This window comes from Charadrius vociferus, unplaced genomic scaffold (assembly GCF_000708025.1).
Source record: "Charadrius vociferus isolate BGI_N301 unplaced genomic scaffold, ASM70802v2 scaffold13, whole genome shotgun sequence".
Lineage (NCBI taxonomy): Eukaryota > Metazoa > Chordata > Aves > Charadriiformes > Charadriidae > Charadrius > Charadrius vociferus.
Genome location: NW_009647763.1, coordinates 4,260,935 through 4,278,135, shown reverse-complemented (window position 1 = coordinate 4,278,135; position 17,201 = coordinate 4,260,935). Strand labels below are relative to the sequence as shown.

At 42.5% G+C, this 17,201-nt stretch overlaps 1 protein-coding gene across 2 annotated transcripts in view; it reads right to left on the bottom strand.

Moving 5' to 3' along the window:
* Window positions 1–15,688, bottom strand: part of EZR (ezrin) — a 20,664-nt gene extending 4,976 nt beyond the window's left edge. The window contains exons 1-6 of one of the 2 annotated variants that reach the window (XM_009882312.1): window positions 15,611–15,688; window positions 10,699–10,794; window positions 9,605–9,879; window positions 8,695–8,778; window positions 7,912–8,058; window positions 4,680–4,776 (exon numbers count right to left, since the gene is read on the bottom strand). In XM_009882312.1, the coding sequence (XP_009880614.1) occupies window positions 4,680–4,776; window positions 7,912–8,058; window positions 8,695–8,778; window positions 9,605–9,879; window positions 10,699–10,794; window positions 15,611–15,673 (762 nt within the window). In that variant the 5' untranslated portion in view covers window positions 15,674–15,688. The remainder of the gene's footprint in view (window positions 1–4,679; window positions 4,777–7,911; window positions 8,059–8,694; window positions 8,779–9,604; window positions 9,880–10,698; window positions 10,795–15,610) is intronic. The other variant, XM_009882313.1, reaches the window with a different exon arrangement.
* Window positions 15,689–17,201: the final 1,513 nt, after the last annotated feature.

Here is a 17,201-nt window from a genome sequence, read left to right as displayed (position 1 = left end):
CCTCTCCATGACATTTCCTTTCCTAGTTAAGCTGACCTAGGCTGTTACAAGAGTGTCAAGTGAAAGCTTTTTTTTTTTTTTTAAACCACCAAACATACGTGTTATTTTCAATACTGGGTTGCAGGCAGTAACAAAACACAAGATATTCTAAAATTTCCAGTTCTGCAAAAAGAACAGCCCCAAATTTCTTATTATCTGTGTTATAAGCAGGCTGCTACAGAAACTACACACCAGGCTGGATCTTCTGGAAGTAAATCTAAGAAAGGGATACAGAGGACCAAGTTCATGACCTGCCTGATGATTTTTCTAAGTCCACAACCACCCATGTCTGAACTTACATAGTGAAAATACTCTGCATCTTTGTGCTTTTTTTTTTTGTGTGTACTATGCGGGCAGTGATACAGGCAGTGGGCAAGCTGCCATGCTACCACCATAAACCAGTTCCTCAGAATCACTCTGCTATGGATTGCCTCACTGTTCGCAAGAGGTGGAACTGAGAAGGGGCACAGAGGCTCTGCACTCTTGCATGGCAGCTGAAGTGCACAGAGATGGATGAGGAGCCAATCAAGAGCTTATGGGTCAGGATTAAAGGGAGGGAAGGGACAGGTGACATTACAAGGGGTTCTGCTACAGGCCACCTGACCAGGAAGACTGAGTGGATGAGGCCCTCTATAGACAGATAGGAGCAGCCTCACGTTCACAAGCCCTGGTCCTCATGGGGGACTTTGACCACCCCAATATCTGTTGGAGGGACAACACAGCAGGGCATAAGCAATACAGATGGTTCCTGGAATGCGTCAATGATAGTTTCCTTCTCCAAGTGACAGAGGACCTAATGAGGAGAGGTGCTATGCTGGACCTTGTTCTCACCAACAAGGAGGGGCTGGTGGGGAAAATGAAGCATAAGGGCAGCCTTGGCTGCAGTGACCATGAAATGGTGGAGTTCAAGATCCCTAGGGCAGTGAGAAGGGCACACAGCAAGCTCACTACCCTGGACTTCAGGAGAGTAGATTTTGGCCTCTTCAGGGGTCTGCTTGGTAGAGTACCATAGGATAAAGCCCTGGAGGGAAGAGGGGCCCAAGAAAGCTGGTTAATATCCAAGGATCACCTCCTCCGAGCTCACGGGTGATGTATCCCAACAAAGAGGAAGTCAGGCAAAATCCCCAGGAGGCCTGTGTGGATGAACAAGGAGCTCCTGGACAAACTCAAACACAAAAAGGAAGCCTACAGAGGGTGGAAGCAAGGACAGGTAGCCTGGGATGAATACAGAGAAATTGTCTGAGCAGCCAGGGAACAGGTTTGGAAAGCTAAAGCCTAGTTAAGTTAAATCTGTTCAGGGATGTCAGGGGCAACTAGAAAAGCCTCTACAGGTATGTTAGTGATAAAAGGAAGACTAGGGAAATATGGGTGCTCTCTGGAAGGAAATGGGAGACCTGGTCACTTGAGATACTGAGAAGGCCAAGGTACTCAATGACTTTTTTGCCTCATTCTTCACCATCAAGGGCTCTAGCCACACTATCCAAGTCACAGAAGGCAAAGGCAGAGACTGGGAGAACGAGGTACTGCCCCTTGTAGGAGATTAGCATATTTGAGACCATCTAAAGAACCTGAAGGCGCACAAGTCCATGGAACCTGATGAGATACATCCGCAGGTCCTGAGGGAACTGGCGGATGAAGTTGCTAAGCCACTATCTGCTATATTTGAGAAGCCGTAGCAGTCTGGTAAAGTTGCCACCAACTGGAAAAGGGGAAACATAACCCCATTTTTAAAAAGGGAAAAAAGGAAGACCTAGGGAACTACAGGCCAGTCAGTCTCCCCTCTGTGCCTGGCAAGATCATGGAGCAGATCCTCCTGGAAACTCTGCTAAGGCCCACAGAAAATAAGGAGGTGACCAGTGACAGCCAGCATGGCTTCACCAAGGGCAAGTCATGTCTGACAAATTTGGTGGCCTTCTGTGATGTAGTTACAGTGTTGGTGGATAAAGGAAGAGCAACTGACATCATCTACCTGGACTTGTGCAAAGAATTTTACACTGGCCTACACAATATTCTTGTCTCTAAACTGGAGAGACATGGATTTGACAGACGGATAAGGAACTGGCGATGGTTGTGCTCAAGGAGTTGTGGTCAATGGCTCAATGTCCAAGAGGTGAGCAGTGACGAGTGCTGTTCCTCAGGGGTTGGTATTGGGACCGGCACTGTTTAACATCTTTGTTGCTGACATGGACAGTGGGATGGAGTACACCATCAGCAAGTTTGCTGACGACACCAAGCTTTGTGGCGTGGTCGACATGCTGGAGGGAAGAGATACCATCCAGAGGGACCTGGACAGGCTGGGGCGGTGGGCCTGTGTGAACGTCACGAAGTTCAACAAGGCCAAGTGCAAGGTCCTGCATGTGGGCCAGGGTGACCCCATGCACAAATACAGGCTTGGTGGAGAATGGATTGAGAGCAGCCCTGAGGAGAAGGACTTATGGGTGTTGATTGATGAGAAGCTGAACATAACCTGGCAATGTGCACTCGCAGCGCAGAAAGCCAGCTGTACCCTGAGCTGCAACAAAAGCAGTGTGGCCAGCAGGTCGAGGGAGGTGATTCTGCCCCTCTACTCTGCTGTCATAAAGACCCCACCTGGAGTACCGCATCCAGCTCTGGGGCCCCCAACATAAGAAGGACATGAACCTGTTGGAGAGAGTCCAGAGGAGAGCCACAGAGATGATCAGAGGGCTGGAGCACCTCTCCTGTGAAGACAGACAGAGAGTTGGGGTTGTTCAGCCTGGAGAAGAGAAGGCTCTGCAGAGACCTTATAGCAGCCTTCCAGTACCAAAAGGGGGCCTACAGGAAAGATGGGGAGGGACTCTTTATCAGGGAGTGTAGCAATAGGACGAGGGGTGATGTTTTTAAACAGAAGAGGGTAAATTTAGGTTAGATATTAGGAAGAAATTCTTTACTGTGATGGTGGTGAGGCACTGGAACAGGTTGCCCAGGGAAGCTGTAGAGGCCCCATCCCTGGAAGTGTTCAAGGCCAGGTTGGATGGGGCTTTGAGCAACCTGGTCTAGTGGGAGGTGTCCCTGCCCATGGCAGGGGGGTTGGAACTAGATGATCTTTGAGGTCCCTTCCAACCTAAACCATTCTATGGTTCTACGAAAAATTAAAAAGCTTATTCTGGGCAAGGTGCCACAGGACTCTACCCATTACATTAGTGTCCAACCAAACACTGTCATCTAGAATCCTCCAAATTAAAGGGGAGCTTCCAACCCACATCTTGGGTAGACTAGGTATTTTACTGTAGCTATAATACTTGCTGTTTTAAAAGGAGATACAAGCATATGAAAAGACCCAGACAACTTCTGGAATGTTCAGAATTAGCGTCCAGATAAATTCTTCTTCCAGACATAGCTTCAAACATAACACCACCCAGAGGGAAAAGCACAATTGACACAGAGGGAGGAAACATAATTGAGGTTTTCAATGTTAACACCTTTCTGTATCAACCTCTTGCAAGTCTCTTATTTCAAACTCGGTCAGATTTACTGTTGGGGAGTGGATGGAAAGCTGTGATCCATAAACATGAGATTAATATTTTGTAATGTGTACAACACATCCAAGAGGCTCTTTTATTGAGAGAAGCATGCGTGACAGACCAGCTTCTACCTCTGTGGAGTTTTGGTGGCTTTCACTAACAGCATCACTGAGAGAAGCTCCTCTCCCCCCCAGCTCAGCTTGTTATCTGGAGGAGCAGCACACTGCACTAGTATCCTTTAAATTACTGGGAGGATCTTTTTTTGTTAAAGAGATTTATAAGCCATCACCCTTTGCCAGAGCCAAACTGCTTATTATTTCACAGGGCTGTACTTACCCACCAAGGCCAAGTACTGGGGTGGGGGAAGAGAAGAAGAGGCCTTTCTCAACTATTCCAACAGTTTCACAAGACTGACAGAATGAGATCCACCTATACCAGTTATTCCACTTTATGTTCTCAACAGGTCAAAGTAAGTTGCTAATTCTTCACTAAAATAACTCTGAAAACATGCTTTTAAGTATTGAAAAGCAACATTCATGGGTAGCTCTATTTCAGTTCTCCACAGAAATCATACCCCTGCCATTTACCTTAGTATTCAAGAGGGTCAATGAACACCATGGTCCTTAACTGGCTTTTACTCTTTCAGTAGTGTGGAAGTGACCAGTGAACATTAAGACAAGAAGCCATATATACCCATGTGGTTTTGCAGTAGCATTTGAATGTTTTTTGTGTGTTTGTGTGTGGGGTTTTTTTTTTTTAATGAACAACAACAAAAAATTAACCAACAGCTTCCATGCACTGAAAGAAATGGGCAGAGGACTAGTCTCAGTATAATCTGGCTACACAGAAGACCCACAGAACTGGCAAAGACTCTCAGATTTAAGCATAAGGCTACCTAGTTTGCTAGGGAAAAAAAAAAAAAAAAAAAGGACTCTGCAGTTGTAAAATCCTTGTTTTTCTCCATGTTAGGTACCACCATAGGCTCTTTATTTCTGCTGCCCAGAAAACCAGACAGCTCTAATAGAGTCTAAATACTAGGCTCATCTTGCACCTAGAATATCTGCAGCTTTCTCCTCTCCAAAGACTACTTTATTTTGAGATGAAACAGTATTAGTTGTTCATATGCAGTGTCCAGGAATCCATTCTAGATATACTTACTGGTGCCTTCTTGTCAATAGGCTTTATAACAAACTTCTTGTCATTGAAAGAGATGTTTCTGATTTCGCTCCAGGGGAACCCAATCTTTGGAGTCAGTCTGGACAGAAGAGAAATATTTTTAAGAGATGCTGCAATAAACTTTGGGGTTTTTTCCCCCACATTGCTTCTAACACACAGACTCAGTGGGATGCAACACTTCACACAACTCCCCCAACAGAAAGACAGTAGTTGAACCAAAAACCCACAGGGAGCAGGAAAAGAAGCCCAGTCACCTCCCTTACAGAGTCTCTTCTCGTTTTGGTCAGCCACCCTGCTGACCTTTGGCTATGTAACAGGGATGGTCTTTACTGAAGCCATACACCTGCTTTAAGTTAATTTCTTTGAAATGAGGGCCTAAAATCCACAGTGTGCAGACTTTAGGTTTATGTGCTGTGCTTCCTGGAGGCTTCTCTTACATCATGGGAGGCACAAGCCAAAATAACTCAGCTGCTCCCCACATGTTCTAGCACCCACAGAGAAGTCCACCCTGCTGTGTTACAGCTAGCCCAGTTACCTACACGCTGCCTTCACTTCTGGAGTGCTGGGCAGGCACAAACACAATTGGTAGAAGCAGATTTCTTGTCTTTTGTCTACTCCCCTAGATTACAGGCAAGGCTGGCAACAAAGAGCCCTGTTCTTTCCTTCCATGCAAACTGCTCTTCCAGCCCATCCCACAAGTCACCAAGCAGAACTTTACATGTTGGCTGTGCAACAAGCTGCACTACGTGACTCTCTCCTGTTGGAAAGCACCTTGATGAAGCAAAGGTGAATACTCAAATTCACAGCTCTTCCTTACTGCCTAGGAGTTCAGGTCTGTTTGTTTGTTTAAAATTACATCTTTAAGCTTCACTAATCAGTTGAGATTTTCCTTTGCTTTCATTTCTCCAGACTCTTGCATATGAAAAGCATCAAGTTATTCCTGAAATCATATGTTTCTGAGCCATTCCAGTACTTCACCCTTACATTCCTGCCCAGCTTTGCAGCAAGTTCTATTATTACAAGGACTTGCACATTTGACTAGCTAATTCCTTTCATTCCCCCCAACCAAATATTTCAATGTTTAATATCACATTATTAGTCTTTTATTCTTCTCTTATCAAGGAAGGGCATATTCTCTAGAGACAGCAGTTAATCATTAAGAATTGTGTCTTACATATATGATAATACCAACAAGCTATCTTCTTGTTATTATCTAACCCCTCCAATATATGTCTTTGACACACACTAAAGCGTTGACAATTATTTCTAGCAAATGGTTTGAAGACACAAGTATTTCGTGTTCAGCACTTAGAGAATAGTCTATCATCACGGTGAGCCACTTGAACTTTGTAAGAATCCTTTTTATAGAGCTCATTGGTTAAGGAAACAAGCTGGAAATTTTGGTGGAATTTGACTCATTGGCACAGAGATGGTGCCTATTGCATAGCATGATTTTGCTGGGCCCAAGCATAAAGAAAAACCCCAAACTTGCTTCGTTTAAAATCAAGCATCAAGAATAAAATACATCCTCTTCAGAACTTAGCATTCTCTAACCTTTAACTCAACTGCAAGATTATGCAACAGTGTGTGTGTAACAATAAGTGAGAACTGTAAAGAAAATTATTTGATTAGATTAAGATTAACTAATTACTCCAGCCTCCGTCATATTAGCTTAAGTGTTTCAACCCTACGTAATACAGTATGACAGACAACTAAAATAATTCACTATAGTTCTACTGCAGATTCTGCTCTTCAAAGCAGGAAGAAAAAAGCTTGAAAATACCTAGAAGCAGGACACCAACATACACTGCAGTATAGAGATTTGCACACCTATAGCACAGTCTCATTTCCCTCAGGTTGAACTTCAACAATGAAACCTTTGCTTTTTCACCTTTGCCCAGGTCCCCAAATTTTGCACGTACAAACCAGAGGCGAGGTATACATTGCTACTTTTCTCGTCCCCATATCTGCTCAAAAGACTTAATTACAGAGGAGCAGGAATTACAGCAGAAACAAGCAGTTTATTCCAGCACTGTATTTGTTTTGCAAACGGTCTTGATAGCTCTTTACAGTCAATGGCTATATTCTGTCTGCGTCTGCAGCTCGAAAAACCTGTTTGTGTGACCATGGTTACATAGCAAGACTAGTCATTCAAGACTGAAGTATTACATGAGCGAAACTACTTTTCTTTCAAGTGACACTCCTTGTTTTCTGGGTGACAGCACGTACTAGCATTCCAGAAAAGACTGCATTTCTCTTTGCCATCTTAACAGAAGCTCCAGAGAGTTCCAATTAATATTTCTGTTGCATTCAAAGTGTTTTGGAGGCAAAGATGAAGAACAGGTGAAATCCCTTCTGTGTAACAGTGATAGTCTGTGACAGATGACATGAAACTAAGGCTTGGAAAGTGGAACGGGGGGAGAGGGGAAGCAGTCTAGACAGCAACCTTCATCTTAAAGAAAAAAATCTGTTTTAACTCCCCTTCAATCCTTCACTTGTGGAGTATTAGAAGAGACTAGCAGGCTTAGACACAGCTGTTCTCACCTTCCTTTTATGTTTATTTATAGATGTAGTCTATCATTTCCCACCTACTATCCAATTAATAATGGCTCTGCCTTTACCAGAAGGGCTGATTAAAACTATGCATACCTCAGCAAGACCTCATTTCATTCCTCATTCAAGGCAACTATATAGGTTCACTCCTCCCTGGGTTCTGGGTGTTATCCAGCTTTGGTTTTGTGTCCCATAACCTGTCTTTTTCAAAACCCGGCAGTTGTACACACATCTATCATTAACTTCACTATAGGAATGGCCTTAGATGACCAGCACTCTGCAGATATGTTAGCCTATCTAGGTTCCTGTATTGTATCCACTGTTGGCACACCTGGCAACCAGACTCAAGGAAAAGGGTGGTAAACTCCTTTGTTCAGGATTCAGCTCTACAACTGTGCATGATTTACCAGATGGCATTGTACAACTGACATCTCTTTTTATACAGCAGGCAGCATTAGCAGGTCAGGCTACAATGGTCAGGAAAGTCATGAAAGCATAAATGATGTGAAAGCTCATTTCCTAGCACAGCTTCACATACTGATCCGAAATTGGAACATGAGCAAGTTCTAAACTTTGCCCTGATCCTGTAAATGAGAAGTGTCCATCGGCTCCCACACCAGCCCTCATTCTGGGAGATCAGAGGTGAAAACAAAAGCCTTACTTATCATCCTTCTCATAGATGTTGAGCCCCAAGGCATCAACTCCCAGCCAAAGGTCGGTTCCTTTCTTATTCTTGATTTCAAAGTAGTTAATTCCATACATCTCCAGGTCTTGAGCAATCTTCAGGTATTCCAGCATGGCATTCTCTCTGGTTGAGACAGGACGGAGAGCCGATGTTAGTTTCTTTTTTATCTGACTCTCAGAAAGCTCAAAGCCCTCAGAAGAAATAAGTAACTTTTCCTAAACCCACACATTGAACACAGAAGTTGAAACTGAACATTCGCCATTTGGGACTCACTTTAGAAGTTATGATACTACACCTATGAACACACACACACACACAGTACTCCCAATTACCACGCCCTAGTATTTCCAGACAGAAAATCGGCGACATTAATCTCTCTGCATTCATCCTTGTCTCAAGGTACAGTTAGTAGGAAAGGTAGTATCTGAACTTTCCTCACCTGCCAACGCAAATGCTTCAATGAACATAAGGTTAGATATATACCTTTACTTTCCTCCCCTCCACACTCAAAGTCATCACTGATACACTGTACCGAGGTCCAGGATACTCAAGTCATCTGAGACACTGTTCTTGGCACCAGTGCAAATATCCTACTGAGTTTTGCCATGTGATTTGATGTTGTACTAGAAAATACACACGAAGAGTTCCCCCACACAGGTGACTCAGAGTCTATTTCAAAAGCATGTTGTAGAACTGTAAACTGAAGGTAATCGACCAGCAACAAAGCGACCAGCCTAAGGACCAATACAAAACACTTACTTGAGCATGCCACTGTGTTCAGCATGCCACACCTGGATCCGTTCTTCCCACTGCTCTCTGGAGAGTTTATGCTGGTCCATCACCCTACACAAGGAAAGAGGTATTAGCAAGATTAGACTTCCATGTTTTGCAGTATCCATTGATGCTGATCTTTGCTATAGTCTTACTAAAAAAAGTAGTTCCACACATAAAGCCTTACTGAAACCAAGAGGAAGATCCTACTCAGCCCAAAGATGTACTGTGTGAAGCAGAGCAATTCAGAATGAACAAAAGCCCTCTGCAAAGCCTTTCTGGTCACTGATGAGAGACATAAGAGGCGTAAGCAGAACACTGGAGAAGAATCTCATACATGCTGTAGACACCACAGGGTTAAAGCAAAGCAAAAGGTGCAATTCCTGGAATTAGACACTGCTGCAGAGCGTCATCAGGAGGTGTAAACTGAAGCCATTTTCCAGATAACGTACACTTATCCTGTGTGGGGATGGACTAAGTATCCTCAAGATATGCTGTCCAGATACAAGATTTTTAGGACTGTACATTAGGATTAAGGACACACAACCCAACCTTCTCCAGGGATGACACATTCTTGACTGAATGCTGCTCTCTTCTTCTTAAAGAGGAGACAGTCATATTGCCAGTTACCAACATGGCAGCAATGTTTAGGAAAGAAAAGCTGAATTCAAAAGTATACTTCATATTCCTAACTAACCCAAGGAGAGAGCACAAAAACATACTCTAATATGACAGATAGAAATAAAAGAAGGAAAAAAACCCAAATGCACACAGTTCAGCTAAAAATAAAAATCAAAATCATGTTTTCAGTGAAACTCTGTATTTAACTAGAACCCAAACTCTTGACCTTAAAAAAACACCTCAAAAAACAGGAGACTGCATCAACCAACTCCTTCACCTTTGGGGAATCAGACGTTCTGAATTGAGGTATCCAGGCTTGTGCACGTCTTTGTTGTAATCTCCAAATTTGGCCTGCACAGCATAGGAGCCAAGAAGTACTGCCGTTTCAGGAGGACAGTAGATCTCATCGCTGAGGATCCCTTCCTTCACCTGCAGGAAGAAGAGCTTCTGCGTGATGTCCTGGATCAGCTCTTCAGCCACATCCTCCGGGAAGAACTTGGCACGAAATTTGAACTGGAGGGGATTCTCCTTTCTGATTTCTTGAGCAGAAACCTGAGGACAGAGATGACACCACAATTGAGCCTGGCTGCGAACAACAGAGTAAATTGCCTTTACACAGAAAAAAGGATTTGGAGTATTTGCCTTAAGAGGTGAGTGACTGACAACTCATTACTGTAATTCCTTAATTCTGGCTGCTTACTGTATGAGAACACAGGGGAGACATATGTTTTCCAACTAAGCCAGTAAAGTTCTGTTTGCACAGCAAACTTTGGTCAGGGGAGAATGATTTACCATGCTGCATCAGATGGCAAACCTCCATCCAGTATTGTATGTATTTGACAGAGAACAGCCCCCTGACATTAAACAGATATGTCACTGACTGTCCTATCAAGAAAAACAGTTCATACCTGCATAAGAATTGCAAGACCACAAACAAGAGCACATCAGAGGCATCAGCACTCTGTTACAACTGCCCATCCTTGAAGTGACCTATCTTTCTGATCAGTGCAACAACTGATCCTGCACAAGCAGGGACTAAACCCATCACTAGCCAAGATGTTCCTCCAGTCACAGCAAGAATAGCTGCTTCCACCCAACAAAGTACAATATCAAGCTGCTTCTGTACATCTGACAAATGCTATAAAGCTTTCTACAATTCACACAGAGAAAAAGGGCAAACTTCCACCATACCACACCTCACCCAAATAGTTCTCATGGAGGTCTCAAAGTTTTTTTTTAAAATAATCCTGGTGTTATGAGAATTAAGGAACAATAACAACAGGTACGAGGTTTATAAAGTTGCAGCCAACAACACATCAAGAATCATGTAAGCTTTAACCTTTGTTCAGCAATTAGCCTGAATTCTGTTACCTTTTTATCAAGCTTCAGCCAAGTCTGGAATCCTTTGTTATCCACATACTGAAGACCAAAGTACCACACTTCTCGCAAACCTATGGTTTTAACCACCTGCAACAGAAAAGTTAAAAAAAAAAAAAGTTATTGTAGGTAACAGTTCACTGGAAGTCCAGGTCCAGGTCTCCTCAAGTCCCGCATCACGTGCGGGTGCAGGCAACAGCCTAAACCTACTCATCTGGCATCTCTTAATTTCATCTTGTAGACAAAGATATACAGCTGCTGTAGTAGTTAACAGCAATGGCATAGACTAAACTACTCGTCCCACTCAGTTCCTAGGAGGACATGATTCTGGGGAAACCGGGAAGGACAAACAGGGCAAGTGTCAGGCCACCAACTGCTAGACTGGTACACTGGCAGCAAGTGGGGCTTCCGCTTGCTTGTATCTACTGGCTCTTCTTAAAACCGTACTTGGTGAAGCAGACAAGTTACTTCTCTCACCAAAGCTTATGGTGAGATGGTCTGTAATTGTGTTAGTACTGACTACAACTAGTTAGCAGTACTAATGGCTCAAGTGATCTTGTCTGCCAGTCACCAAAGATTATTTGGCTGGAGGAAGCAACTGAGGGATGCTTCACACAGCTGCTGCAGTAAGCTCCCTGTGCAGTTTTGAGAATTAAAACAAGCTGCAAGTATTCTCAGTTAAGGGTATTCTTTTTTTAAACTCACGCAAAGGCTGATTTTGAAGGAAAAATACATGGATGGCCCAACATTAGGACAAATTTCATTTCATATATTATAAGTACTCACCAGACAAACAACCCAGAAACACCATCTGTTGACTGGATGGCACCCTTACTGGTGAAAATAGTCCTGTTTGGACATGTCCCTTTTCCTCAGTGGAGGAGACAGCCTAGCAAGTTCCTGACCTCCTCCTACTCTTGACCACTTGTTCTTATAGACTCGTAGGTTGCTGCCAGCTCATCTACCTGTAAAGCTGTGCTCTAGTCAGAGAGGAAATATGGAAAGATCCACTACATGCATCTGGATCACTTCCTTGATGTTATTTGCAGAGTAGCCCCTCAAAAAGTGATGTAGGCATCACCATAGGTAGCTAAACCGAGAGGAAGGCAAGAGCTTTTTAAAACTGCTTTGTAAGTTAGGTAAGTGTGACACGCTCGAGACAGTGTAGTTACATGTGCCTCAATAATTCTAAGGTGTCAACCAAGGACCTGTTTTACCCTCACAATTTATAGTATACGTGGTGACACTCTGGCTGAAGAGCAGACTGGAGAGAGACAATGATTTTAAGACACTTAATTAGTTTTTGCTCTAGTTTCCCTTAAATTTTCCTGCTGGTGAGCTAGAAGCCAGCAGTCTGTACCTGGAAGCCAGAGCTTCCTGGGGTTGTTAAGGGAGATAGGGAAAAATGCACCATTCCGATTATCACTCTGAGAATTACTGTTTCTGTGACATTGTTGAATAACGGGCAATCTATAGAGTTTAGTGATATAAGCAGACCAAGAAAATTGCATAATAGTATGAAAAATGTCACTAAGCAAACATGATTTTTAAGGATAAAGAGGTCAGTACCTACTAGTTGAAGAAATAGGATAGCTTCATAGCTGGACACAGTGGGCTGTATTCAGTAGGCTACAGTTTATATATTCTACTTCAGCAGGGCTGTAAGTAATTAGTTATAACTAACTAGAGTTTACATTAAAAAAAACCACCAACCAAACAAACGACCCCAAACCCTGCAACTTTTTTTAAAAAAAAAGCTGAGGTCTTAAAATACTTCAGCCTTTACTCAACAAAAATTCATTTTCCTTCCTCCCCCGAAGTGACTTGTTTCACCACAGAACAAGACAAGTTTTCTGACAGCCAGACGTATTTTTAGAAGGGTCAGAACTGGGCTTTACTCAATCTAGGAGAAAAGCAGGGGTATGTTGAGCATGGTACTTCCTGTTGCACAAAAAAGTGTTGCAACTTCATTAAAATAGAGCTACATAAATCAAGCAGTTATCAGGTCATTATCCCTGAATGTCTCTTACAGCAGAAAAAGTACACTTTTTCTATAAATCAAGTTAGAAAGCTTGCAGAATTTACCACCCCAAAGTTCTTCCCAAAACCTAAAGGCAAGGAAGGAGAAATCATTAAGCTAAACATCACAATTTGACCATTTGGTTTCCAGTACAAACAGTAAGGACATGAATGTTTTAGTCTGTGTTCTGGGAAATGGTTTGTAAACTTTCTCCATAGCAAAAGGAAGAAATAAGAACCAAGGCATTATATTCAAGATGGGAGACACTCCCCCACCTCCTCAGATGCATGAAGCAGCAAATCTTAAGTCTGCCCATTCCACCCAGAAACACATTCACTGCCAGAAACTGCCAGCGACACACTCTCCTCCATTTGAATCTCTTTTTCTCATGGCCAGGATAGCAGACGACTGCCTGGGAGGTACTCCAGCCAGCTGCAGAGCCCACTGTGTCGGTTCTTGGGACACCTCGGACTATTGTGGTGTAAACTATGCACAGGTGTAGCTTAAGCGAAGCTGAACTAAATATTCACAAGTTTACCACTATTTTCCCCTTTCTATAAAAGGGAGTTATAGTCCACTTTACATGCAGGATAGACTTATGCTAGCAAAGCCTAAAGCACAAGGGCATTCCCGGAGTAGTTTTCCTAGCTGACAGCAGGCCAAGAAATCATCTGGTGGTTTTTAAAAATAGCCTGCTTTCTTCAACACCCTTTTCCCCCCCACAGTGGTTCAAGTGGGGTCACTCCCCACACCTACAAAAACCTGTTGCCTCCACAGGCTTTATCTAAGTGCAAACTCCATTTGAGATAAGAGCCTAGTACAAGGCTTGCACAGCAGATGCGAAGATGTCAGAACAGTTGCAACTAAACAGATGGTCTTCACCTTCCCTGGTTTTCTGCTGCACACTTCTGCCTTAGTCTTCTCTTGATGTGCAGAAGTGCACTCCAACAAGCTACGGACCACAGACAAGAATTGCCAATCACAGGTTTTAAACCCCAGCCATAGGATGTAAGGAGAAAATCTTCATGAGGTGATATTCTGTCCCAAAAGTACAATAACTGCTGCAACAAGCAGTCTTCAGAAGTCCGGAACCACCTAGACAGCAAGCTAGAAGTATCTTGGATCTGAAGCATCCTGCCTTTTTCCATGTTCTCAGGATTTTGTGCTTCTCAGCTGGAGGTCAAGAAAGCAGTTTCTCTTCTGCCAGAGAGATGACTCTGACTCTTAACAGATGTAAACATTAGTGAATTCATGGGGTAAAAGTCCTTATTGAATCCTTGTCATAAAGAACATAGGACACATGTACACTAACTGATCTAAGGCACTGCTTTTAAAAACCTGGCTTTTAATCATTTTTGTACCCACAGAGATGAAAAATGAATTCTGTTTTGGGTTAACATGAAAGGGGCTGGAGGAGGAAATTACCCTGATGCAAGGGTAGTTAGCAGTGGATGGAAGGTCAAATACTGGTTCCATAAATATTTCATATACACTTCACCAAATTTCCAGTCAATGAATACTTGATATTTATCCCACATCAGTAATAATCAAAAAGGAATTAAAGTTAGATTTAATGCTACACACAATTTGTAGTACTCTATTTTGTACTGTGAAGTTCTGCAGTGATTATAATTTGGTTTCCTCCTTTCACTTTTGTCAAGAACCCACTAAATGTTTTTTTTTTTCCTGTTTGTTGGGGGTTTGGGCTTTTGTGAGGTTTTTTTGGTTGGTTGGCTTTTTGGAAGAGTACTTCTCACTGCACAGTTGCCATAAGGCCTGGCACGTTCTAGCTAACTCACTGAAACGAGAACTTGTACCAGAAAAAACTTAAAAGGAATGGACATTGTTCAGCCAGTTCTGTCTACATGAGTTAAAGCTCAACCACCCTTTGCTATCAAGGCTAGCAGGGGACAAGGGGAGAAATGCAAAGGAATTGCTGTAATACCTCATAAACAGCTTAATACACGTAATTGAAATCTACATAGATCAATTCTTAGTTTTCAGGGTTCCAACAGGAATAGCTAGAAGCAAGCTGCTTTTTTTTTTTTTTTTTAAATTCCAGAAAAGCAAATTAAATTTTTCTGCTGAAATCTAGGCCTTGCTTCAGTTGTATAAGAGCAAGCTATTTAAGAAAAAAAAATCATAAAGTTTTACAAAGTGCTCTTTGTTTATTTTAGCTGTCTTTATCTGACATTTGCAGGTCCATCTCAAAACAGATCCGTATATTGTTAATGCAGCAGCAGGAAGAATAGTAGTCTTGGCTACTCATGCCCTCCACTTCCCTGGGAACCGCCAGAGGCAGGCTGGACAAGTCTCTGCTCCATCTTGCTGCACAAGGGCTTCTTACAAGGCATGTTGCTGTAGTTGCTGCATGGAGATCACAGACCCATCTGGTTTTCCAGTAGCTTGGCAAACTCAAATATCTGTAGCAAGGGACGACCTTCAACACAGCTTCTGAATTAATGCAGCTATGCCTATGCCTTTGTCAGCGATCTGAAGACCTGATTCTGAAGTTTTTTGCACAGGGACAACACTTCAACTTCAGAATTTAATAAATAAATAAGGGCTAAACTGTATTTCAAAGCAAGAGGTGAGTTTTTACACACTACCTATGCTGTCTAGACATTTTAGATCCCCTATGACACTTCATCACCCAACACTGCTAGGAAGTCAGGTTTCACTGGAACATAACGTACCTACAAGGATTTTTGCTTTTTTCTTTTATTGTGATGGAATTTAGAGATCTTAGTTCAGAATAGGGCCCTTTGATTAGGAAGTAGAGAGAAGAAAGGTAGGTAGGTTTGGAATGCAGTCTTAAGAAAACACTATAGTCTGAACTGTACTCCAAGCTTAAAAAACAAGAGCCCATACCAACCCTTCACTGACCTGGTCAAACAGCTGTTTGCCTGTAGTGTTTGGCTGGATGGCAAACTCCAGCTCTGCATCCATAGTAACAACTCGAACATTGATCTAAGGAGAAAAAACAAAAAGCATTGTTTGAGATGTATTTAAAACGATTTCTCAGTGTTAACACAGTACTTTGTGTACAACTCAGTCTCCACACTTTGATGCACTACCGTAACCTCTATAATATACACACTTAAGCCCCACTTAGATTCGTATTATCATACCAGAAAACTTAATTGGGATGCTGACTTTGCTGTCTTATGCAGGTTGCTCTGCAGGTTTTCCTACTCAACACAGGATTGGACCGAGCCTCTGGTTTAACAAGAGGGCATTCTAGAGTTGACTGTTTCCAGGCCTAAACCCCCTTGGAATAAGAGCTCCTGTGAGTCCACAGCACAGCTGCCTGCAGGCCATCCCTTGGATTACGAAAGGCCCTAATGACTAAATTAAATTTAAGACTTATAATTTAACTTCCATTTATATTAGAGCTGGAATTAATCTGAGGTTTTAAAGGCAAAAGGCTGTAGATTATTCTTATGAAGCAATCAGCATTAACCCGATAAACGTTCATTCCCTCATAAAAATCTACTCAGCACATAAATGGTACAAATATGGGTACAGAATGATAATACAGGGCAAGAGTTCACTAAGCGATTGCTGTTAGTGAAGAAACAACATAACCAGATTTACCGCAATGGCAGCAGTAGGCTGCAAGACAGAGGTTACTATTGTATGCAGAAGGCAATGACTAGAAAAAGTCTATCAGCAGCAGTTAATCAGGAGGCAAAAGCAGCAACTAAGCTTGCAGGGAATAACATAAGGGCTGCCAGAACAGCAAATCAGGAAAGGATTATCTCCAACTGCTCCAGCTACAGGAGACTGTATTGCTTGCGATATTACACTATGCCTCAAAAAGACAACCACCCCAAAGCAAATTTAAAAAAAAAACAAAAACAAAACCAAAAACCAAAAAACAAACCAACCCCTATGATTGGGTAGTATAGTTCTACTAACAAGTTAGATTTGTAGCTTGGTATTTTAAAGGAAAAAGAAGAAAAAGTGGTCATGTAAATAGAAGGCCAGACAACAGGTAAGCTACACACAGACACACAACATTTTCCCAACATTTAATAAATGTCACATTACAGAAAGCCCGAGTTCACAGACCAGGAGAGCCTGCTACAGCTGCAGCACTGGTTCCAAGCACAGAGGCACACATTGGAAGAAACCAGAGGAAGGGGCAGAAAAGAAACAGAATCACCCACTACAAAACTTTGACCTTGCAACAGTTTCCAGACACTTAATTATGTATATTTAAAATCTAGGCCACATATCAGGTAAAACAATGTTGCAGGTAACACAGAACTGTGAATAAAACAAGTTGCCTCCATTAGGTTTGTGAAACACATTAGGAAATTTTGCATTCTTTTTGGTAAGACATGAAGGCATCAAGTGCCTTCTAACCTTTATAGAGATGTTTCTTTTTCCTGCTCTCTCCCATATAACAGCTGTCCCTCCTATAGAAAGACTGAAGGCAGTTTCCAAGACATGGAACCCCAGCACTGAACCA